The sequence below is a fragment of the Scomber scombrus genome, chromosome 12 (assembly GCF_963691925.1).
Source record: "Scomber scombrus chromosome 12, fScoSco1.1, whole genome shotgun sequence".
Classification (NCBI taxonomy): domain Eukaryota; kingdom Metazoa; phylum Chordata; class Actinopteri; order Scombriformes; family Scombridae; genus Scomber; species Scomber scombrus.
Window position 1 is genome coordinate 12,693,209 of NC_084981.1, and position 24,911 is coordinate 12,718,119.

Sequence of the window (24,911 nt, forward strand, 5' to 3'; positions counted from 1 at the left end):
TTAGCAGGTAAAGTGCTTATTCTGCAGTGAGACAGCTTCCGTGACAGTTTTTTATACACGTCTAATTGTGGAGAGCATCTCAGGACCTTTATGCTCTATGTAACCCTGGGCTGACTGTGTGAAACATTCACATCGTGCACACAAAACACATGATCTATGGTAGACAAGGATTAGGTTAACCCACATTCAGCCTGTGTAGCACCAGCAATAATGCACCTTAACCACTGACATGTTTGTTCTCTTTTAATGGTCTGTGTGTGTGCGCGTTAACACATGTGCTCTCATGCATGTTATTTGTTTCATGTGGTCCCCTATGTGTACTTTGTGTATAGATTGACTTTGATCTTAAAAATCACTGGATTTGGCTTGTTTAATGTAATAAATCAGAAGGGCAATGACTGGCTCTTATTAAACATGATTAAATGATCCAGTGAGCTGAGTCTGCATGTGCCCAGCAAGCTCTTTGAATCAATACGAGCTTTGAAAACTAGCTTTTGTTTGTGAAAACAAAGTCATGCTGATCCTAATTGGCTGAGGAATGAAACCAGGCAAAAGGATTCCAATAACCATTTTTTTTTTAAATCTTTTTTTTTTTTTTACATGTGCTGCAGGGTTTGGGGGGTCGTTTTGTGAAGTCAATCTCAATGAGTGTGACTCAGAGCCGTGCCAGAATGGTGGTATTTGTGTGGACGGCATTGACTTGTATCAGTGCTTCTGCTCGGAGGGTAAGTTGCAATACAGTCAGATCTCCCAATGATGATACGATTATGCAGCTAATTCAGGCCCCGTGTCTGTTTTTAAATTAGCAACCAACTGATTTCAGTCCTGGAGTTATAACCCTAGCATAAATGAAAAAGCAATTCAAAAACACTTTTACACTCTTTCTCAATTCAATTTGTTATGTGGTAGTCTGAGTTTTATTCCTGTGGATAAAAGGACAAACGGAAATGAAAAGACACTGAGTTATTTCCACTGCAGCCACAACTCTAATCAACAATTTAGGCCTCCTTCCCATTTGTGCCAATGTACGTGGAGAATACTCATTTTGTCAAAGTCACACTCGTGAATTTCACCAATGGTAACATACGTAAATCCCAGATAAACTAAATAATCTGTACAAACCTAATCACATTCAGAGTTATTTTCATATTTTCATCACTGTTTCAGTTCCTGTTTCTCACATAACCATTATTCAGCACCCAGAGTAGTGCCTACAGTTAGAATGGTTCTACCCAGAGTCACTTTGTCTCACTAACTCCAGTCTACCTCTCAAATGGTTTAAAAAAATAATGTAAGAAAACAAATGAGAAGAACATTATAGTCAAATTATTTTTCTCTGTATCCACTCTTCCAACCATACAATCAACATTAAACTCATTAAGTGTATTCTTTGTAATCAAAAAGGAATAACTTGCCTCTCAGGTATAATAATGGATGGTGGTTTCATAACAATTACAGAAACCAGCATCTCAGACCAGTTTCTTTAACATAACTCAAGAACTCATCAATGCAGAAAATGGATTTAAAACATCATTCCTCAGTTTCCTCTCCCCAGCAAAACAATCTTCTCAGTATATGAACAATAATGATTTTTTTTTTAAACGGTAACTTGTTGCACATTAAATTCAACACAGATTATTTTTAAACAGCAGACTCTGTCCTGATGGCACAGCAAGGCAAGGCAGCTTTATTTATATAGCACATTTCAGATATATCACATACACAGTAGTACCTATTATGATAAAAATTGGAAACATTAAAACATACAATTAAAAAAAAAAAGAACCCAATTATAATAAAAATAAAACAAAAGTACAGAAAGCTAGACTAAAATATAGCTTAAAATATGAGAGTGCAGCATAAAATAATGATTTGCATTACAATTATTAAAACATACTGAACAAAAACATACCTTTATGCAATCATCATCTCCTGCTCTGCCCAACTCCATGTCCTCAATCTGAAGACAATAAAAATGCATCACTGCACAACCATGAGCCATAAAGATCTCAGGGTTAACAGTATTTGGTTCCAACCAAACACTACGGGTGATTTTGCTGATTAGCACAACTTGAGCCAAAGAGCAGGAACTAATCAGTAAACTGAGTTGCTTTGCCTGGAATGAAAACCTGTTAACTCTCAATGAAAAGGTGTTTCATAGTGTGCGATGTTGATTGCTACTTTTATTCACAATGCTTTTCAGTTACACATTTCCTGTGGTTTTCGAGACTGCAGTTTAATACCTATAAGGTTATTGTAACAAATATTTAATAATATAACAAATAGTTGCTTTACATTTCTCTGATCATATAAAAATCATTCCATCGTGTAAATGCCTGATACCTTTTAGAAATTGTTACTTGAATCATTAGAGCTAGAAAGAATATATCTCAGGTATTTTTCCAATAATTTCTTGGTCCAGTTGACATCTTACCTTTGAGACGTACCTCTGATTAAACGTTGATTGCGGGTGAAGCCTGCTATACATTTTTAATGAAGTCAAGATAATTGTCAAATTTTATGACATGGAGAGAGGTGGAAATTGGTTCTATGGTCAGTTTGAGAAATGATGAGAATTTGACCTGCATCGATGGTGCTGATAGCCACACATTAGTCATGGGCCTCCTGTAGCTGCTGTGTGTGACAGTGCTAATGATAGTCATTTTGTAGCGTGACCATGTGCTGGAATATATTTATGGGGGGACTAAAATGTCAGAAATTGGCAGCACTCACTTTTACTTTGTGACATTAAGCATTTATTTTTGAAATATCAAATGTGCTGATAGAAAAAAAAAGCTAATCAGGTAGATGCACACAATATTAAAAAAGTATATAATTTATTTCCTCAAATCCAGACCATAGCTGGGCATATTCTCCACTGTATGTGATTGTTTATTTAGTATGAGCTTTGCCTTGGAAAGACATGTACAATTTCACAACATTAATAAATTGCTTTTGGGTGTAATTTGATATTAATTAGTATGTTCTCCAATCTGGTGTTTACTGACATTCACACACCATCTCTGATGAGATTTTTCTTTTTCTCTCCATACCAGGGTTCGAGGGGCTGAACTGTGAAATCAACTATGATGAATGTGTCCATGGATACTGCGCCAATAATTCCACATGTATTGACCTGGTTGCAGACTATGAGTGCATCTGTCCTTTGGGCTTTGCTGGTGAGTTATCTGTGTCATCATTTTCATAGTTTAGGCTTTAATGATTACAGTGTGGATTGATGACTCTTCAACTGTGTTAACCATCAAAAGTGGTTCCGTCGTACTGTAAGAGCTTATTCACCGATTTCAGAGCCACTGCATCACTGATTGAGCATGAAGATACATTAGTTTCTCCTTCTGTAAACATTGAATACAGTGTTGTGTGTTTATCCCAAGATAATATATTGGTTAAAAAAAGCTGTCTTTATTATGTACTGTATCTTTTATTAAAGCCAACACAGAAGCATATACATGAATACAGATTTGTGTTGACAAAATGCTATACATGACTGATATATGTTCATTTTATTGCCACTTTTATATTTGCTGTCATGATGTGTCCGTCGCCCCCATATTTACACATGTTGAGTAATAGAGTTTTATTTGTATTAATATACTGCAGCACTGCAAACAGCATGGAAACTAGACTAAATAATAAAATGTGTTCCTTTGACTGTGTTAGACACTGAAAGTACAAATATATGGCAGTAATACTGTAGTATTACCTTTAATTCCATTACTGAGCACACACATATACCACCTGACCTTGCATCACGCTATTACATCTAGTTAATTAAGTCAAATTAATTTGCATGAAGGGTTATTGAGATGTGTCATTATGTTGGCGATATGATCTTTCTTATTTGAGTTCATCTTGATAGCACTCATTTAATCATCATCTTTTCAAGGTTCACAGATCAAGTGACATTTGTAACAGTCAAATAACGATGAAGAGAATTAGGTTACAAATAAAGATTAGAATAAGACATCGTGAGGTCTATTATGCAATTCCTAGTGCAGCATTGATGAATAAGGTGTTGATTAAAATGATTGAAGGTAACATGGAATACATGCAGTATAAACTGTGTACTCAAACTATACATTGTTGCAAGTGACATTGTTAGGAAGTACTATTAAACTGACATATATATCTTTCAGGTAAGAATTGCTCAACTGCTGTCTCCTCGTGTGCATCAGATGTTGAGTTCTGCAAAAATGGAGGAACCTGTTACCGCAGCTCAGTAGGAGAATTACAATGTATTTGCCCTCCAGGTATTTTCCCTTTTAAAGAAATGCATTTTAACAATTGATTTGTAATGCATTTGTAAAGATCATTCTTCACTGTTTTAATTTGTTATATGAACCAAGCTTTACTTTTTGTTCTTCAGTCTTTTTACTCCAGTCATGTATAGATGCAATAGTGTGTTACGTAAAAATAATGCTAAGCTATATAGTCATTAAAACCACAGTGTGCCATGTGCTCTTTTGAGCTTATTCTACACCAAAACCTCCTCTAATCTAAATTCCGCTGTTACTGCATATAAACACATATTAGTGGTGTTGATTACTGTGGTACAGTGGAAACCGCTTACAGTGATCAACGGCTTATATGGATTAAAAAGCTCAGGACAGAATCATTCCTGTACAAATGCTATTTAAATAATTTGCTTATAGTAATCAAGTAGTCCGCTTACAATATTCATTTTTAGGCTTTTCATAGATGAGTATATATGGAAAAAAATGTGAAACTACTGTAATTCAGTTTTTTTAATTTACTCCCATGATACATGTTTGATATGTACTTAGCTGCTGTGGCACCATTATTGCCTTGCAGTAACCCGTCTGCTTCTGGCTGGTTACCTGAGGCTAGTGCTGTGTACACGTAGAAATAATGACAGAAAAAAGAAAGTAATTTTCTCTCAGTGAAAAATGTTGTCTCCTCGAAGATTATGACAAACTGCCAAAAATGAACGAACAAGTTACAGCAGCGAAACTTCAGCGAGATGCAGCACAGAAACAGTTTGTTTGAAACAGCTCTACTGTACTTTGAAACAGTCCCAAAAAATCAGTAAATGGTGAAGCTGTCAGCTGTTACAAATGTAAATTAAATGGTAATCTGCATGAGAATTAAAGAAAAAAGAATACAAATTTGGTTATAATAATCATCCGTTTATAGTGATCATTCTGACAGATGTGATCTATTTCAGCTTTCACATCTGTGTGAATACCACTAAAAAGCAAAAATCCACATATGACTTAAAATTGGCTGAACCAGAGTTTTTTTTATTCTGTAGGTTGTGTAATGCTGCTGATATCCCTCCTTGGTTTTAGTGCTCCAGCTCTGGCTAAATAAAATATGTAAATCAGCAGGGAGGAAAAACACTGGCAATGACAGCGTTACATGAAATCACAACCCATGATGTCTGCCAGACGTGGGAAGGCAGAAGGATACTGTACACAGCCCAGCACATCAATCACTTCTTTGATCCCACCTCTTACAGGATACCATGGCAATGACTGCTCCTCATCTGTGAACCACTGTGTGTCAAATCCCTGCGACCCTGAGGGGACTTTCTTCTGTGAAGGGCTGGCAAATACTTATAGATGTGTGTGTCAACATGGGTACACTGGGCCGCACTGCAAAACACCTATCAAGCACTGTGTTGATGGCCTGTGTCAACATGGTTCAGTGTGTGTGGATTTATCAAAAGGGTTCAAGTGTGATTGTTTACCAGGTAGGTTCACCATCCAGCAGAGTCTTGTTTCAAATGGAGGCGATTCCTTATGGCAGGCACACTCCCAGTTTGATGCTTTCACTTTTTCAGCTTCCTTCTCTGTGGGAGTGTAATCTCTTTGGCCTTAAGCAACAACACGTAACAGCCTTATGAAATGTGTAAGTCAGGACTCAGTTCATCAGGTTGTGAGCCAACTTCAAAGCAGTGATGATGCTTGGAATGTCTGTTTGCCAACATAGGATCCAATAGTCTTCTGTTGGTATTTTTTCAAAGGAATATGCTGTCATTAGATAGCATTTTACTTTACTGCTTATTTTCCAGGTGATGATAAGGTGGTGTCCTTTAAAAAAAAAAAGAAAAAAAGAAAAAGGAAAGAAAAAGAATTTCATCATGAAAGATGCAGTAATTCACCAATGTATTTACAGAAAGTGTCTTAGTATAACGTTGAGCCAACAGAACAGATTCAGTACGTCTTGGAATTGATATAGCAAGTCTATGAACCCTGGATCAACACCATTCTTTTAACATTTGGTGTTTAGATAATGGTGGTGGAGAGCACTGTCTGACATGTTGGTCCAAAATTGGGTTTAGGTCTGGTGACTGAGAAGGCCATAGTATATGATTCACATCATTTTTATACTCATCAAACCATTCAGTGACCCCTTGTGTCCTATGGATTGGGGCATTGTCATCCTGGAAGACATCACTCCCATCAGGATAGAAATGTTTCATCATAGGATAAAGGTGATCACTCAGAACAATGTTGTTCTGATTTGCGGTGAGCCTTCCTTTTAAGGGGACAAATGGACCCAAACCATGCCAACTAAATGCCCCCCACAGCATAACAGAGTCAGCAGATCCTCTCATTCTAAGGGCCAAATTTTAAATCCTGCATTGTTTGCATCTGTATGTTTGTATGCATCTGAATGTTTGGTAGCTAGCCGTTCTCTTCCCTGCTCTACATTCCTAATGCCATTTACATTACATTTTAATCATTCAGTATCCTTTCTAAATACTTATTGTTTGAAAGTGTCAAACCCAAATACGAACATGATTACCAGACATACAGCACTACAGTGGTGATTCTTAAGGGTTTATCAGTAGGTAGTATGATGAAAAATCCAGGAATTTTGTTAAATGATTGCCATCTGAAACATCTTGTCCCTTCTCCACAGGTTTTACGGGCCAGTTTTGTGAGATAAACGTTGATGATTGTGAAGAAAAGCCTTGTGGAGTCTTGAGTCTTTGTAAAGACACTCTCAGTAGCTACAATTGCTTCTGTGCACCTGGATTTATTGGTAAGTAAAAGCTATCTTGAAGCTTTTCTTTTTCTTTTATTCACAGAAGCAATGTGTCAACATGTGGTTCTCCTTTCATGCTTTCTCAGGAAATAATTGCGAGATTGAAGTGAATGAATGTCTCAGCCAGCCTTGTAGAAATGGAGGCTCCTGCATTGATGACCTCAACTCATTCAGCTGCCAGTGCCCTCCAGGAATTACAGGTTTTAAAAATATAAAAAATTCTTACTGTGACTGTGTTTTGTTTGCGCAAAACTGCTCAAATTTCTATGTGACCAATGATTGTGGGGGGCAACTTCATGCCTCTGTGCTTTAATTGCCTTGTTTGAAATCAGATCAAAATCAGATTTTGCTGGCATCACTGCTGCTCGGTCAGGCACACTGCATACAAAGAATTCGAGGAAATGAGGAGATAAGCCCAGCTCTAAATTTACAGAAAATGTAGGTATTATGAGTATAGCATCAACAATATTCATGCAGTGTGGTCAAACTGACATGACTTTTAGAAACGGCTTCAAATTCAGTTTCTGTTACAATTTGTTTTATTGTTGTTTTTTTTTTAAAACTACACACTTGGTTATCATGGCAACATTTGCAACGTTATAAATGTAATATGTCTGTGTGTCATGTAGTTTGATCTCAATGCAACAATAATTGTACATTATACATTTTTAATTTTGCTGTCACATTGAAGATTTTGTAAGATATGGAATTCCAACATGTATGCCACAAACAGCAATGAAATATAATGTAACATAGATGGATAGGCTTTTAAATGTTTAAGTATATTCCTTCTGAGCATTAATTAGTGTATTGATGCCGGCTGCAGTCTGTAAGGTCATGTCATATGCATACAATATATATAGCAGATGAACACTGTGTAGACACAGACGTTCCAGTACTCCATGAACAGCAGTGTACTGTACATGTTTAGGCAAGCTGCGTTCAGCATGTACTGTCACATGATGCTTCTTTCACACTCAACTGATCAACACTTGGACCAAGTGTTGATCAGTCTCTTTTTCCGTGCCAATCAAATGCTGTACATAAGGGAAGCTTCAATCCCCATATATTTCTGAGTTAAATTGGGATTTTAAGCCTTTATATAGTGACAGTTGGAAATAGAAGATGAAAGAGAGAGAGAACAATGGGGGGAGAGACACAACAAAGGTCCACTGCATCTCACTGGGTCATGCCATGAATTAAAGCTTTAAAATTCAAATTGTAACCTACCTGGTGGTAGATGGTCCTGCAAATGTATTTGAGGAATTGAAAGGTGTACACTCTAAGTAAGCAAGAGTAAGCAAGAGTAAGCAAGTAAGTAAGCTAGCAAGAGTTACAAGGGAAATTCAGAAATTACATCAGGGCTTTATTTTTTATGTGAAGAGGGTAACAACTGTCCCTGCTCTGTGTGACATGGTCAATTATGTTAAATTAAACATATTGTGTGTATTTGATAAATAGTATAAATTATAAAATAATTACATGGGTGGTACAGTTGGAAAGAAAAAGCCCAAAGTAAGTCAATTCTGTACCCTCACAGTTTTCTTTTTTCATTGATATTCATAAATAGTATTTATAAGATTCATTTTGCAAATGATTTTGTTGTTTTGCAATTCATGACATTTATACTGTTAATCAACAGGACCAGTAGTCTAAAGCCCTGTTATTGTCACTTGCAATATTCATTGAACCCCACAATACAGAAGTGTTGGTTAGAATGAACAACAACAAGAACATTTTTGTCGTTGGTCTTGGATGTGCTTACTTATAGTTAGTTTAAAATCCAATGTTTATCTTCAGGCTGGCACTAGAAATAAGGCCACAGAGTCATTCAAATCAAGAGTTTATCCCTGTGGGAGCATAAATATGCGCAGCAAATTGCATTATAGTCTATTAATTTCATGTAAATTCAGTTTTCAATACAAGTTTCAAGTTGGCAAAAGGAAAAGGTTTATTCATTATATTGCCCAATGTATTGAATTGCCTGATGGTGGCACTAGAGTAAATTCATGCAGCACTAATTATCCATGTGGGATCATGAATGTCCGTACCAAATTTAATGGAAGTCTGGCCAGTAGTCAGAGAGGCATCTTTCTCTGGACCAAAATGGACTGACCAACCAACTGGCCATCCAAACTCAATTTTATTTCTTTTCACTAATGGGCCCAAAACTCTCACAATACAATGTAGAGGAAATCACCCCAGTTTTATTGTGGATTTTCTAAATGGATGTGGTTTGGTTACTGAGAGTTCATTTAACTCTCAGTAACCAAACCATTACTTTTTAATCATTGTATTAGTTGCTAAAAATCTTCTCACAGGTAATCTGGGCCTGTAGACGTCCGGATGACAGATTCAGGGATCAGAATTAATAATGATTGCATAAGTAAGACAGCAAAGTTAGTAGTCAATTATCAGTCAGCTGAAACTGCACCTCTTAAAAGGTGAAATCATAAAAAAATCTTTGGATGTCACTGGCGTATTGAAGACAAATCAAAACATTTTCGGCCACATTGACCATCAGCATTGACAACAACTCTAAGAGGACGTCAGTGTTTTAACTGAGCTTACCTTCAGGCTACATCCAGTCCACATGGGAGGCGATACGGTTATGAAACAAACTCTATTTTTAAAGTGTTACAAAGCAGCACAAGCTGTACATAGTAATTACATGGGTTGCTGCTATTATTCCAAGGACTGTTCTCATTTTGCACTATATAACAGCCTGTTCCAAAGCTTGTAGAGACTGTAGATGTGTGATTAATGGAAGTGCAAAAAAAGAATTCCTCTTGCAGCCTAACTCTTGTGCAGATACACATTCAGTTGACCAACTGTATTTTCAGTGAAAATACAATACAGTATTTTCAGTGAAAATACAGTTATTTTGTGTTATATACAATATAGGCATACATATAAATTAGTGACATAAAGTCTCTTAATGTTGTTCTTTTTATTTTTATAAAGGAACATTACAGTTGTTTAAATTCATCTGGACATCTGAATTTAAAGTTCCTTTTTGTAAGACTATAGAAATGAATGAATGGACTGATGGATGAATAGATGTATAGAGATAGATAGATAGTGCTTTAATGATCTCTGAAAGAAATGCAATGAGATAAAGTAAATTCACCAGGATATTAAAAACGATTATTTTAAATTATAAAAAAAAGTATCAGTGTCAAATATATTTTGCAAGAATAACAGGAATAATTTGTTTATTTTACATGTTGCAAAATGTGCATATGAAATATCTGGATGTCTTAATTTTTGTGACAGCTGTCTTAAAGTACTGCAACCGAAGGATTCAAGGTGCCACCAGCTATCACATTTAATATTCTACATGTAGCGGCTTAATGCCATATGCAATGAGGGAAAGTGAATATGTATGAGTCATAAAATGTTAAAAATCAATGCTGCAGCAGGGCAATTTTGTGACCTGTTAAATGTCATCTTTATAGGGAACTACTGTGAAGTCGATGTAGATGATTGCATATTCTCTCCCTGCCTGCACAATGCCACGTGTGTTGACCTTGTTCATGGCTATGGATGCATCTGTTTGCCTGGCTTTACAGGTTAGTGCATGCCTTTAAAGAACATGTCCAGTTTTGCATAGTGACCCAGTAACTCACAATAGCATTTAGCAGGTGAGAGTATACACTTTGAGTTGTTCACACCTGGTTATCAAAGTATAAAAGGATCATGTGTCATGACTTACATCTGTTTTTATGTATGTTACTAATTAGTTAACACAATCAGCAGTCATCAGCAGCTGCTCATAATGATTCAAGAGCAGTGGAGTAGTTTAATACTTGCACACATGTTGTAGTGTTACAGAAAAAAATGTTTCCCTACGTGTGCTATTGTTATACCCACTGATAAAAGTACAAAGATGAATAATGACTCTGCAGGAGACTAAAACAAAGATCATGTTTTTCCAGCTTCAAAATTCAAACACAGTTACAGCATTTTAACTGTTTTCTTATAATTGCTAATAATTCCCACAGAGAAAGCTTCGCTGTACATAATGAGGATCAAAACACACAAAGGAGCTGGTTTCTCTGTTTTCAAACTTTTTGTGAATAATATGTTGGAGAGAACTTTTCTTGAATGTTCAGAAATGATATGTGAAATGGAACTCTTGCTGTGAGGATGTTCTCTGCTGTTTCATACCTTGCTGCACCACAGGGAACCTTCTCAGGTATTATGACTGCATTTAGCGCTCCAGTGCACCTGCATCAGCTTTCCCATCATTGCTGCAAATGCCATTATGACCTGCATCTTCCAAAAAAGTCCAATGCAAAAAAAATTTACCCAATAATTTCAATTTTCTTATACATACAGCTCAAGTTTGAACTCTGAAACATTGTTGTTAGAGTGATCTTAACAGGCCTGTAGTCTGGACTATAGTACAAGCTCTCTTCTTTAGGACAGAGAAGCCCAGCTTGTCTTCTGATAAAACTTGGAGTGTTTTCTATTTAAATATTGATTAGTTTTTAACTGTTTAACATGTGTGTCAGTGACCCTTTGGTATAAGATATTCATCAATCTGTGTTCTTTTCTGTCAAAGGTACCAAGTGTGAACTTGACATTGATGAGTGTGCTTCATCTCCCTGCAAGAATGGAGGCACTTGCATTGACCAGCCTGGTAATTACTTCTGCCAATGTGTGGCTCCATTTAAAGGTAATGAGCACTGAGGGAATGGGGACAAAAAGCAAAGTTAATTAACTTCAAATACTATTATTTTCACCTGTCTGAACTCACTTCCCATGTCTCAACAAAATTAGTACATCTTCATTTGCTACCTGTAGTTAAAATGAAGGAACCTTGAGTAATTAGTGAGGTGTTAGCTATAGTAGGTGGTCCTGCCATACAAGTGACAACGCCAATCATTAAGTCAAAAGAGAGAGCCAGCATCACTGTGCGGCATTAGCATTGCATATCAATGAAAAACAAAAGTCTGTAGGTGATTTGAGGTAATGGAAGATTTTGAAAACAGTGAAAGAGCTTCAGAATCAGCTGAGATCTGAAGAGCTGTTGCCCGATTTGATAAAAGTTGTTTATATATAACAATAGATAATAAATCCATTAAAAAAAATCAATTAAATTAGGATTTTATTGATCTATGCAATGGTGAAGTACATTTAAGATGTTGCTGGACCTATTTCACCTGTACCTATATTTAAAAAATGATTAAAAAAAATAAATAATTTAGCATGTTTGAGTGCCATATTGGTAAATATTGTAAGTCACTGAATATGATTTACAATGAAACATTTTTCAATGGTATTTTTCATTGAGGTCTCTCTCTTCTCTGACTCATTCAAGCGACAAACAAAGTTTTACATCAGATGTCTCCGAATTGTCTCGTGTAGGAACGCAGAAAACATAAACAGGTGACTGGCACTATGACGACTGAGCACCTGAAGCAACAACCTCATAGCATCATTGTAAGCCACTTTGAGCTTCTGCATACTACTTTTCTTGTAGTATGCAGTACTATGTTCCAACACCAAAGATGAGGTGTACACAGAGGTGTTCAGAAAGCTCTAAATAATTAATATCTTACATTGACAGAACACCCATTAAACATGCCAATATAGTTTACAACACCTGTCACAGTCTGTATTACACCCATTCAGTTTCCATAGGTCATCCATACACACACTAAACAAAACAGGACACAGATTCCACCATAACCAAACGCAGTTATGTACATGAAACATGACAGAATTGCCCCATTTAACATGCATTGTCTGATGAGCATACCAGAAGACTAGTATTCTAAGTATATACTTTGGAACACTTCAAGCAAGAAATTTCAGAAATAATGTTTCATGATTAATTCTGTCAAAGGCCTTGGATGCATTAGTAAAACGCATTAATGCAGTGAAATTTTGGCTCCCATTTTTAGCAACTATTTTCTTTAAAGCATAAATACACATATCAGTGCCATGTTTTCTCCTATCAGTGGGAAGAACAAACATTTCCACCCTTCTTGGCAGGATTCTTTCCAGCACTTGAAAGACTACTGGCAGGGGCAATAGGTCTATAATTATCCATGCTATTTAGTTTACTAGTCTTGTCATCAAAGGTGCAGAGTGAAGAATTTGGTGGCATCTAGCACAACTTAGCAGGAATGAAATGTGATATTCATAAGTATGTGTTTGAATAGTGTATATTCACCTGAAAATAAGATTCGTTATGTTTTCGTTAGCCTAGAATTAGCCCTTTATATCTACATAGGGAGCAGTCCCTCCCTTCCATGGAGTCCACACTGCCACATTTCTACAGTAGCCCAGAATGGACACAACTGCATGCTTGGAAGGAGAAGGGTTTTTAGTTTGTTGCAATCTGCAAGCTTACCGCTAGATGCCACTAAATCCTGCACACTGCACCTTTAATGACACGCACTAAATAACCTGAGGGGATGGAGTCTAGAAGGACACCATGAACTATGAAACCAGTAAAACACATGGCAAGTAAAGGATATACCCTATGACTGGCATTCTGTAGGTGTTCTGCAGTATTCACTGTTTTATTTGGCCACATGCAGCCTCAATGTTGGATAGTAAAGAAGTTTTACAGTCAATCATAACCCTGACCTCTTTCCAGAAGTCATAATGGTTATTATTCTGCAGCCTCCTGGCAAGTGAATCATCTCTCATTGTGTTCTCGTTTCTTTTAATAAAGCAGAGAGCATATTTGAATCTTGCAGTGTAAAGATTTTTATGTTCGCTGACCCCTGTGTAGGCCTTCCTGATTATGCCCAGAGTTTAAAAGCTTCTCTAGGTGCAGCATGTTGCTGAGCCAATCATTCCATCCAGATTTAATATTATTCACCTTGTTCTTATGTTTACAAAAGGACTGACTAGAAGCATTAAGAGCCCATAGTTCAATACCATGATCTATGGGCCCATGATGTGGGTTTTTCTGCAGTTCATATTAAAACACATCAGAGCACCCCTATGCAGTTTAGTATTATATAACAAGTTGTCAGTGACCTGTTAATACCCTCCTTAGTTAGATTTATCCAGTCCATCTTCCCTGTATTAGCATAGTTGCCAGTAACGGCCAGCACAGGTATATACATAAAAAAACTAAAAAAACAATTGGTATGTTATCAGAGGTGGCCATCCCATATAATATCTATCTATTTTTCAGAGAGGCATGAGCGTTTGCTGTGTGCATAGACAATGACCAAGGCACTGGATGTAAACCTGATTCAGAAGTGTGCCAAACATCTTGTTTTATCTGCAATACTGTGCCTTACACACAGGCCACACACATTGTATGATGCAACCCGGATCTTACTATTCCCCTAGAGAGGATCTATTGGCCACTGATCCCTGCCCCAACAGATTTGAGGCACATACAAGAATCATCACTAGGCGCAGAGTTCTGAGAGCTGCTGTTTCCCTCTGGACCAAGCAAGACACCAACTGCAGTGCCTCTAGGCCGGCTTGTCTCATAGTAGCACTAAACAAAAGACCCAGCTGGCCAAAGCTAAGATCATACATTTGTGTTACTTTGTTACACTCAGCGGTGACATGACATGGCCTGAATCTGCTATGTGCCATCTTAGTCTTTCAGCACATAACCTCCTGACCCAGATTCTCTTTCAAATAGTCACTGAGAGCATCGGCATCCAGGCTCAGATCAAACTTAGTTGCAAATACAGTCACCATCTTTGTTTTGAAGGTTTGTATATTACTAGCTGTGCCAATTTCAATGAGTCTTCTTTCGCTCTCGCCTTCAGACGACGTCCCTCACCACAATGCTCCATTTGAGAGATTGTTTGTCCCCTAGACTGTATAAAAGTAATGGCCATAACCAATGTGACATCACCCAATGGTCACCATCCTGGTTTTATGCAGTCAGAAATGAGGAGAAGTGACCATATTTGGACGAGAGTGTGGAGCTTTACTCTAAACGGAATCATAATTTACAAAATGAACATCATGCTGTATTAAGGAAGGATCATAAACTCATTAGGAAAGTGTTTACTGAGGTAATCATGGCTGATAGTATTCCGGCCCTCTATATTATTATCACAACAAACACAGCAGGCATGGGCAGCCCGCGAGTCAATTTCTAAATATCAATAAATTGTTAAAATGATGTTGTAAGCAAGTAGACAATTACTGCATCTAAGTGACTGAGTTAAGTTGTGACAACTCTGTGTGTGTGTCTGCTGCTCCACCCCCGAGACGGAGAGGAGCAGCTAACGTTAGCCTCTGCTGCTGTTTGCTGTCATCACGCTGCTCTCCTTTGAGAGTCTGTTCACGGCAGGATTACTACTACTTTATTTCTCCTCACTGTTCTGTATAAAAGGTCCAGACACTGAATGGAGGACAGAGTTGATCGTCAGTAAGCGGCTACAGAGGTAGCGGCTGTAGGATGCTGTTGTGTTAGCTGTTAGCTTCCCCACACACCTCCACTCAACCCTGCAGCTCAGCCTCAAACACCTGCGTGCTGTTTAAAGTACATGGCAGCAACGTTGTGCTGGTTTTGGTTGGTTCAATGTAAGAAAGCAAAGTCTTAATGAGAGATCTTCTTTATGTCTATGATGATAATCTCTGTTTCACCTGGTCGAGCTGAGTCCTCAGTATGTGCTGCTCACACAGACAGTGCACCAGGTGAAAACTGGAAGTGACAGCTACACTCATTATGTTACTGTAAGTGTAATACAATCTACCAGAGTAAAAAAAAGAAGAGTAATTTAATTTAATCCACCAAAAAAACGAGTGGTTACTTGATTTTTGTTTTAAAATACAAAATGTTAAATTGAAATACAATTTTTCTTTTTCCTGGTCAAATAGTGATGAGCAGAAATTTAAAAATGGTTTGATTTTCTTTTCATATTTAGAATAATAAAAGATAAAATCACTGGCAAACCAACAAAAAATGACCCGTTTTCTCATATTCTGAGACTGGATGTTGTCATCAAGGCAAGAGGGCAATAAATATATAAAAAATAAATATCCTCTCTCTATCACTGCAATGGTCTGATGGACCGTTTGACTTTTTATAATGTTAATAACTATTTTCCAAAGCCCATAAGGTGCTTAAATATAATACAAACCATTTCTGAACATTTATACCTCCGACCTCCACTGTGGTTATACAGACTGCAATATGCCTTATTATTGCCTGTAAGCTTTTCCATTTAATTTAGAAAAGAGCAGCAATGATTAGTGGATGAAATATAATCTCGTTTTCTCAGCTGTTTCCACCTTGTTTTACCTTAAATCCTAGGAAGCCACCGTAAAAGGGTTTCTGACAAGGTAGATGGTGAACAGTATATGACTTGGTTGGAAAAAAAATTTCAGTCAGAAGATTTTTTTTTTGCTTTAATCCCTGTCTGTTGTCAGAGTATGCTAAGAGCAATGTGACAATATGGCAGATAAGTGGCGAGATAGTTAAAAGGGTTATTTTCAAATAATGTTATATATGTTATGTGTTAAAATGGTGCCGCATACTGTACATAGCACCCCCCACCCCTCCCCACCTCCCGGGGCACAGAAAAAAGCTCAGACTCAGGATTTTTTTCCACTATCAGCCCTGGGTAATAAACCCAAGGAAAGGTAGGTTAATTTCCCCATCGACTTTTATTCAATCAAACTTATTTTTTGAAGTCCTCCTGATGGCCATTAGAGAGCATTGGCTTCACTTTTCAGACCCAGAGCTACCTGCTTGGTTTGTCCTGAAGTCCAGTACAACAGAGCTGTGGCTGTAGGCTGCCTGGATTATTGTCGTTGCTAACATCCAACAATTGGCCTTAATGACACCAGAGTTCATGGTAGGAGGGCCACATGTTTTCTCCATGAAGGGCAACATTCACCACCTGCACATTCTTGGGGGCATTGTTTTTTTTCACACAGCAAATGTCATGATTTATTTCCATTCTTACTAGAAGTGCTGACACATCAATATGATTTTTATGAGACAAGAGGGAGCTCATCTAGGTAGTGTGAGACGAATCTTGGTATATCCTCTTCTCATTTAGCACTTTCAGGCACATTTTTACATTGGTAATATCCTTTTGTGCACCTTTGTGAGAAACACAGTGTTAGGAGGTGTTAGAACAGACTTCAAATAGAATCTTTGAGGATTGTATCCGCTCAGAGCTGAAACTGTGTGTTACCATCAAAACCATTTCTTCATGACTCAGGGTTCTCATCTTGACCAAAATAAAGTTCAGCAATTCATCTTCTACTATCACTTTCTCATCATTAGTTCTGAATATTCCAGCTTAATTTGAGAGAACGCACCACCCACAACATGCCATGTTGCATCAGCCCCTATTTTGATATATGTAGATCAGTTGGACAGTTATGGTTAGGATTACACTCAGTCTAATGAGCATATTTGCTGTGAGATTTTCCTGGAAGGACAACAGTCAGGGCAGCACTTTAGAATTTTAGGCTTTACAGCAGAGGAAAAAGCACATTGAATTTACAGAAAGGCACTTCAAAGATACACTGACAGCGTAAAGAGAAAGATTCAGAGCTCTGACGAAAATGAAAATTGAAGTCTTCAGCTACAGTGTAATTTAAAAGACTTTAGAGAGTGCAACAGAAATGAGGCACAGTTGATTACCGATGTAACACCGTCACTAAGTGGCACATGGTAGTGGCAGCATCATGATGTAAGGTTGCTTTTCATAGTCAAAGTCAGACAAAACTGTAAGTAAAACAAAATACAGATACAGTAAACTCTCTTTCAGACTGCCAAAAGTGTATGAAGATTTCTTTGTTTTATGAAAGCAACAGCATATACAGTGTGTCATTTACATGCGTGGTAACACGCCAGAACTACAATAACTTACACCAAGCTTTAAATATTCAGTCTGTTTTGAGTCACATATCACTTTCTAGCTCAGAACGTTGTGTTTTGGGTATGTAGAGAGCTACATACATCATACAAAAACAGAGGCCTTTATTTGTGCCAGTTTGTGTTGTTACAACCAGTCAGCAGCCCATTCTCTTCTCTTCCTCGTTATATATCCACAATTTCCCTGAGGGAACCTGCCCAAAGGGATCAATAAAGTCTTGTCTAAGTCTAATATCACACATTTGAGAAGCAAAGCGTATCTACAGCAAATAGAAATACTTTTTCTGTAATGTCAGACGTAATTCTGCTCTGGGTCTTTCTCCAAGTATGTATGCACATTGGATGGATTGTTCTTTACTAAATGGTAGGTAGCCCCAATATAAGCACAATAATATGAAAATAAGTGGCATAGTCAAAAGTTAGTCATAAGTTTGGACACACTCATTTACTTGAATGAGAATGTGTCTAAAGTTTTGACTGGTGTGTATATATACATATACGCTTCATAGAGCTTTATTACCACTTTCATTTTGTACAATGAATGGTTAATTACACATTTTGACAGCAGTGTGCATTTTGTTTGACAATAAAAGTGCTGTTACTTATTTCCCAAGTCATGCAATAGCTCTACTAAGATAATATCTATAAAATAATGCCCCAATGTTTTACTGCATAATGTATTACTGGCAAGCTGTTATACAACGAACACCATCATCAATATTCTCTCCATAACCTCTACGTACTAAGCTGACATACCATATTTCCTCAAATAAAAGACGATAGTCAAGTAAATTCCAGCTCTCCAATAATGAAAGGGGGTATGGTCAATATGAACAAATAAAGGCTGGTTCCTAAAACTAGGCCAGGGGGGAAAAAACGAGTGGATACACTCCTGATGCCTGTTATGTAATATGTATGCCAGTTAAGCATACATAGTAGTTACCTGAATGTAATTCCTGTTACTCCTATGACTACATACGTAGCCCTCTAGTCAACCATCATAGAGAGGGGAGGAGGACGGAGGAGACCCTATATAAAGGCAGTGACACTACATGAGCATGGGTAATCAGGGCAACTTGGCTAAGCCAGTGAGCATGCTACTTGCATACTAATCGCATGCTACTTGCATACTAATCGCATGCTACTTGCATACTAATCGCATGCTACTTGCATACTAATCACATGCTAATCGCATGCTACTCGCATACTAATCGCATACTAATCGCATGCTACTCGCATGCTACAGCTAAGTGGTGCACTGCCAAAACTTCTGGGTGAACTCAAGCAAGAACTTAGCTAGAATTACTGTTGTGCACATCAGAGTAAGTTGGTTCCCGGTAATGAAGTAACAAAAATTGAACAGGGGAAATGGAAGCAGATCATAAAACAAGGAGGTTTCGTACTAAAATATGAGTTTATATGCTTTTCAAACAGAGGGAATTAGAAATAAAGACCTCAAATATAAGCCTTAGGGAGTGTGACAATGCACTCGGCTCATGAGACGAGACGATACAGGATATTGGGTTCACGAGAACGAGATGAGACGAGATTTTAACAATGACGAAATATATGACTGGAAACATATTTGTTTTAATGTAACTAAAAGTCACAAAATACAAAACAATGCAGGTGCATTTTGAAATGTTTTAACTGACCAACTTGTAATGTTACTTCAGTTTTACTTTCTGAGTATGAATTTGTCAAATGCAATATATGCAAATAATCAAATGATCACAAATTATAACATATTTCTAATAAAAAACTGAAATAAAAGTTAATCCTATATCACACTAATACACAAGTTATTAATTGTGTTATAATTTGGTAGTGAAACTAATTTGACTTTTTGCATCATTAGGCTACCACAGCTGCGCTAGATTCCCCTGCTCCTCCTACCTCAGGCTTGTAGTGTAGAGTCTTGAGGTCAACCTACCCCTGCTCCTCTCCTCATCCCTTACTGCTGACTGTGGGATCTTCTCAGCAGGTAGAAGCTGTTAGCTCACAAACTAGACTGAGGGCGCCCACTGCAATACGGTTAATGATCCATACCTAACATTATAAAAAGAAGACGTGACATGCAAATGAGCGATAGAAAGCTTTTTTTTTGTGTTTAGTGTGCGCGCCAGTGCTGCCCCAGGCATGATGCCCATATCACTCATATTTAAATACATCACTTATGCTGGTTGCAGCCGAATACTGCTTCGCGAGCCAGCATTCACCTTGACGAGAAATATCGTCATGTTTTAATCACGTGAGATCTTGTGGCACGCAATCTCGTCACTCCCCTAATTGCTTGGTACCCTTCGTAGTTGAAATAAATAAAGTCTCTGGCTGCTATTTAAGGAAATATGGCAGTCAGAATGAGGTCTTTGGTTCAGGCAGCAAGAAAGAGGTGAAGGAAATGTCACAGATGTCTTCTGGACGAGCACTTCTACAGACATCATACATTGTCCTGAACATTTGTTAACTTGTCAGACCTTGTTAGATTCTCAATAAAGTACCAATTATTTGCTGTATATTTGATTACAGTATGCATAAGCCATTCAGATTTACAATTACTCTACTAATAAGGAGCCGATTTTACCTAAAAAATTATTGACGCTGAACATTTTTGCAACAATTACTTTAGGAATGTCCTATTCATGATTTCTTTATGTCACTCTGTTTTACAGAAATTATCAGAGGTAGGAAACAGCATGTTTTTTACTGCATGTTTAGTTTACACTTTCTATTCACTCATTTGGCATACATCACCTGGCCTGATTGGTGTTCTATACTGGCTTTTTAAACATGTGTTGTATGACTGCATGTTATTGGTCTCCTTTTTTATTTTGTTGTTCTTTTCTTTGCTTGAGAACAGTGATTTTCTTCAACAAATGCGCTTCATGCATGACCTGAATAGACATGATGTCTGTACAGTTGCAGCAGTTCACTAAAACAAAGTGACTGCTGAGTGACACACAAATCCTAATAGTGCAAATGATTATTTTCAGTTAGCACATTAAAATGACAATGAAGTATTGCATAGCCATGGGTGTGCTTTTATCAGTTGTTTTAAATCAGTATGGAACAGGACTGCTAATCAGAACTGAATATGGAGACCATGAATTTGGTAATTGTTTTGGCACAAGCATAAATGTTTTCTTTTAATTTAATATTTTAGGTACTGTAACAACATCATCCATTTATCATCTGCTGAAATGGACAAAATAAAAACTGAAGTTGCTGGTTTTAACTCTCTCTCTCTCTCTCTCTCTCTCTCTCTCTCTCTCTCTCTCTCTCTCGCTCATGCTCATGCTCACACACACACACACACACACACACACACACACACACACACACACACACAAAATGATTGGCAGTTAATACCTATAGAAACATATCACATCCCTACACAAATGTTAGCACTGCATTTACTCCAGTACACTCTATCCTTGGTCTATCTGTTTATGGAATATTGTTGTTGTTGTTGTTGTTGTTGTTGTGTATCTATCATCTCATGTCTATCTGTTTTAAATTACTCTTGTTTGTCTTACTTCACCAATTTTTAAAAAAGTAAAAAGTGGACAATTCTAAAATTAATCTTAAACAGCATCCAGTGTTTGATTTACTGAATCTCTGTGAGCATTATCTATCACTGCAAATATTTTGCTTATCCTTATCACTTTGGTCGTTCATGTAATGTGAAAGAGAAACTGATACATGGGGGAACAGGCAATATTTGTAACACAGAATTGCTGAAATGACTATAATTTTAAATTCATTTTAAATTAATAAAAAATAAGAATGCGACTCTGGGGTAGCTTGTAGTGGATTGACTGATTTGTCTTTTTTGTTGTAAGTTTATCACGTTGTTTATTATCTGACATTGACATAGCATGTAATCTACAGTAAAGTCCAGTTTAAGGAAACCTTACAGTATGGTTTTCCACAGCTCTTTACATCTACTGTATTTCTAGTATTTCTACACAGATTCCTGCCTGCTAGACAGCCCACATATGTGTGTTTCCTTCTTTCACTCCAGGTCATAATTGTGAGTTCTTACCCTGTGAGGCAAGTAATCCCTGCGAGAATGGGGCAGTGTGTGTGGAGGAGTTGGATCAGGACCATTTCCCTTTGGGTTTCCGCTGTCATTGTCGCCGGGGCTTCGCTGGCCCCCGCTGTGAAATCAATGTGGATGAGTGCAGCTCCAGCCCCTGTGTTCACGGCTTCTGCTACGATGGTAAGAAACAGCCTATCTTGCCAGAATGCTTATTGACAGGCACTCAAGACAAAAGCAAAGCTCCACACATTTGCACACACACAGACACACATAAATACACACACACACACACACACACACACACACACACACACACACACACACACACAGTGAGTGAATATGTCAAATTTAGTTTTGCTCACTTACAGTCTGACTGGCAGTTTTCAATTGGGTCCCCATTGAACCTAATATGGGTGTTATGAGAGTGGAGTTATTCCATCTGATGTGAGGATCTAGGACATTACCTGCTGGAGTAGGCTTGATTAGTTCCTTAACATAACTGTGAAACAGAATCAATTAAGCATCAATGTTGTGTTGTAATTTGAATTATGGATGATAAATGACAAAAATAATAATGTCAAAGTCTAAGGCAGAACATAAGCTTGTGGCTATCTGATAAGATTTTACCCCTATGCATTCCACCTCTAGCCTGAGTTGTTAATGAAATCATACATCAAAAAGTAAACCCAAAGAAAGGGATTCTTTATCACAAGTTGGTCAATAATTGTAAAGTATTTCTATAAATTATTTTAACCTGTACTGTGCAAAATCTGAAACTGCACACATCTATGTGAAGTATTGAATTTCTTAAAATAATGTAATTACTTCATACCAGTTGTGCAGAGCCAAATTAGATTTTTCTCAGTAGCAGAATATTTGAGCTGTGGTATTACCTTCCAGGGTCTTTGGCATTTCAAAAATCCTGCCAATGTTGTTTCAGCTGGCTTATGTAAGAACAAAACAGTGATGCACAAACAATGGATCTCAATCTAAGGTATCATATCCTTCACTATGCGATAGTAGACCTCGACCAGCTGTCTTGACTAATCTTGAGTGCAGCCAGTTCACCTCAGGTTAGAGATGCAGGCCTCTAGGACCTATTGGGCAGGGCTCAGCAGTAGCCAGTCAGCCACCAGGGAGAGCACTGCATAGCCACAGTGGCTGAGATGAGTAATGCTGCTGCCACCCAGGACCTAAAGCATTTAATGAGAGTAATAGCAGCTACACGCACCAAGACAGAGTGACAGCATAGATTACGTGGTAAATCTTTGGGATAATGAAGAATCCTGGGACCCTGACTGGGGAAGTAATAAATTCACTCCTGTAAGAACTGCAATTACCTCTGTCACTGGCTGCCTGTACACCAGTGGTGTGTTGCAGAAACAGGATGATGCATCCCTCTTTAACATCATTAATAATTAAAGAGAGCAAGGAATTGATTATTAGACGTGGGAGATTCTAACTTATGAACGAAGAAATTGGCACATTTTTAACATCTGAATAAAGAATGGTCTTGAAATGGGCTCCCTCATTCTGTTATACTTCCTTTCCCTTCATTCAGTGTGTTACAAGTGTGTTGTGCTAGTAGAAACAAATGACAAGGCTTTCAGACTTTCACTGAGAAAGAGTGGGATAAATACAGACAGGAGGACAAGGTAAGTAGTGGAAGAAAAGAGGACTGAATGGCTATTGCAGAAGGGGTTCATTTAAAAATGGTTAGAGTGTCAAACTGTGTCAGACTGATGCATAGGGGGTGACAGATTTAACAACAATAGCTTTAACTGATACAGTACAAGGCATTTATAGCATTGGGTACAGTTAGATTTTTATTGATTCTGATTCTGTTTGTTGATTCCTGTTATTGATTCCCAGTTCCACTTCCAATGTGGTTTATGCAATAAAATAAAAAAAAAAAAGATGTCAAATGTTTAGATAATAAAATATCTTTATTCTTTTAAGCGCTTACTTTGACTTTTATTGTTTCAACACAATAAGAAAAAATAAGTATTTTTTTACTGCACATTCACAGAGTACATATGCACACTAAAAACATATGATTCATAGTCAGTACATACATTTTTATTGTGGATGCTGTGATATTTGACAGTCCTCAGATTCACTTCATTTTTGTACTCATCAAACCATTCAGTGACGATGAGGGCATTATCAGTCCGGAAGAGACCACCGCAGATAGAACAATGTTTCATCATAGGATAAAGGTGATCACTCAGAGAAATGTTGCATTGATTTGCAGTGACCCTTCCCTCTAAGGGGACAAGAGGACTCAAACCATGCCAGTAAACTCCCTCTCGTCCCACTCCCCCACCCTGCTCCCGCAAAATAGATCCTGCTGATCCCATAACTGTAGGGGTTAAGCATTCAGACCTGTACCAGGTTTTCTTTTAATTTGTCGCCCATCTGTATGTAATGGTTATATCCATTAAAAATGAAGTCAGCACTTACCTGTGCAGAGATGTACTACATCAAAAGGACCTACTGAGAGCAGAGTGATTTCATTTATGATGCAAGGTGCTGTAACTAACATACTGATCTTTTTCCAGTTGTAGATGGGTTTTATTGCCTTTGCAATCCTGGTTATGCTGGACTGAGATGTGAGCAAGACATTGATGACTGCGTGAACAGTTTGTGCAGTACCAACTCAGTATGTAAGGACCTCCATCTGGTAAGGAGAAAGATTTTTTGTATGACAGTATAATGGAGTGATATAATAGCTTTTAAAAGGCCTTTAAATGGAGATGTGTTCTGTTAAACACTAGAGCTGGTAACTCAAAGAAAAAACACCAGTTTTTATAAAGACCACAGTAAAATATTGACAGAACTGAAACACACAACCTACAACTTATTGCCTTTGATGGCTTTCTTGTAGTTCATGTGCAAAAGCATGTCTGTTGCAGTAGAATATATGCAACTGTGCAATACCATCTACGTATTATTAACAAAAAACAAAATATAACCACATGGGACAGAGTATTTTAGTCT

The 24,911-nt window shown here is 37.5% G+C and overlaps 1 protein-coding gene across 1 annotated transcript in view; it reads left to right on the forward strand.

The window, feature by feature from the left end:
- eys (eyes shut homolog) overlaps window positions 1-24,911 on the forward strand; it is a gene marked incomplete at its 3' end in the record, with an annotated part of 165,495 nt that overhangs the window by 32,330 nt on the left and 108,254 nt on the right. Inside the window, 10 exon segments of the mRNA XM_062430919.1 lie at window positions 612-725; window positions 3,057-3,179; window positions 4,158-4,271; window positions 5,501-5,734; window positions 6,910-7,032; window positions 7,122-7,235; window positions 10,494-10,607; window positions 11,603-11,716; window positions 21,894-22,091; window positions 24,473-24,594. Coding sequence (XP_062286903.1) covers window positions 612-725; window positions 3,057-3,179; window positions 4,158-4,271; window positions 5,501-5,734; window positions 6,910-7,032; window positions 7,122-7,235; window positions 10,494-10,607; window positions 11,603-11,716; window positions 21,894-22,091; window positions 24,473-24,594 — 1,370 coding nt within the window.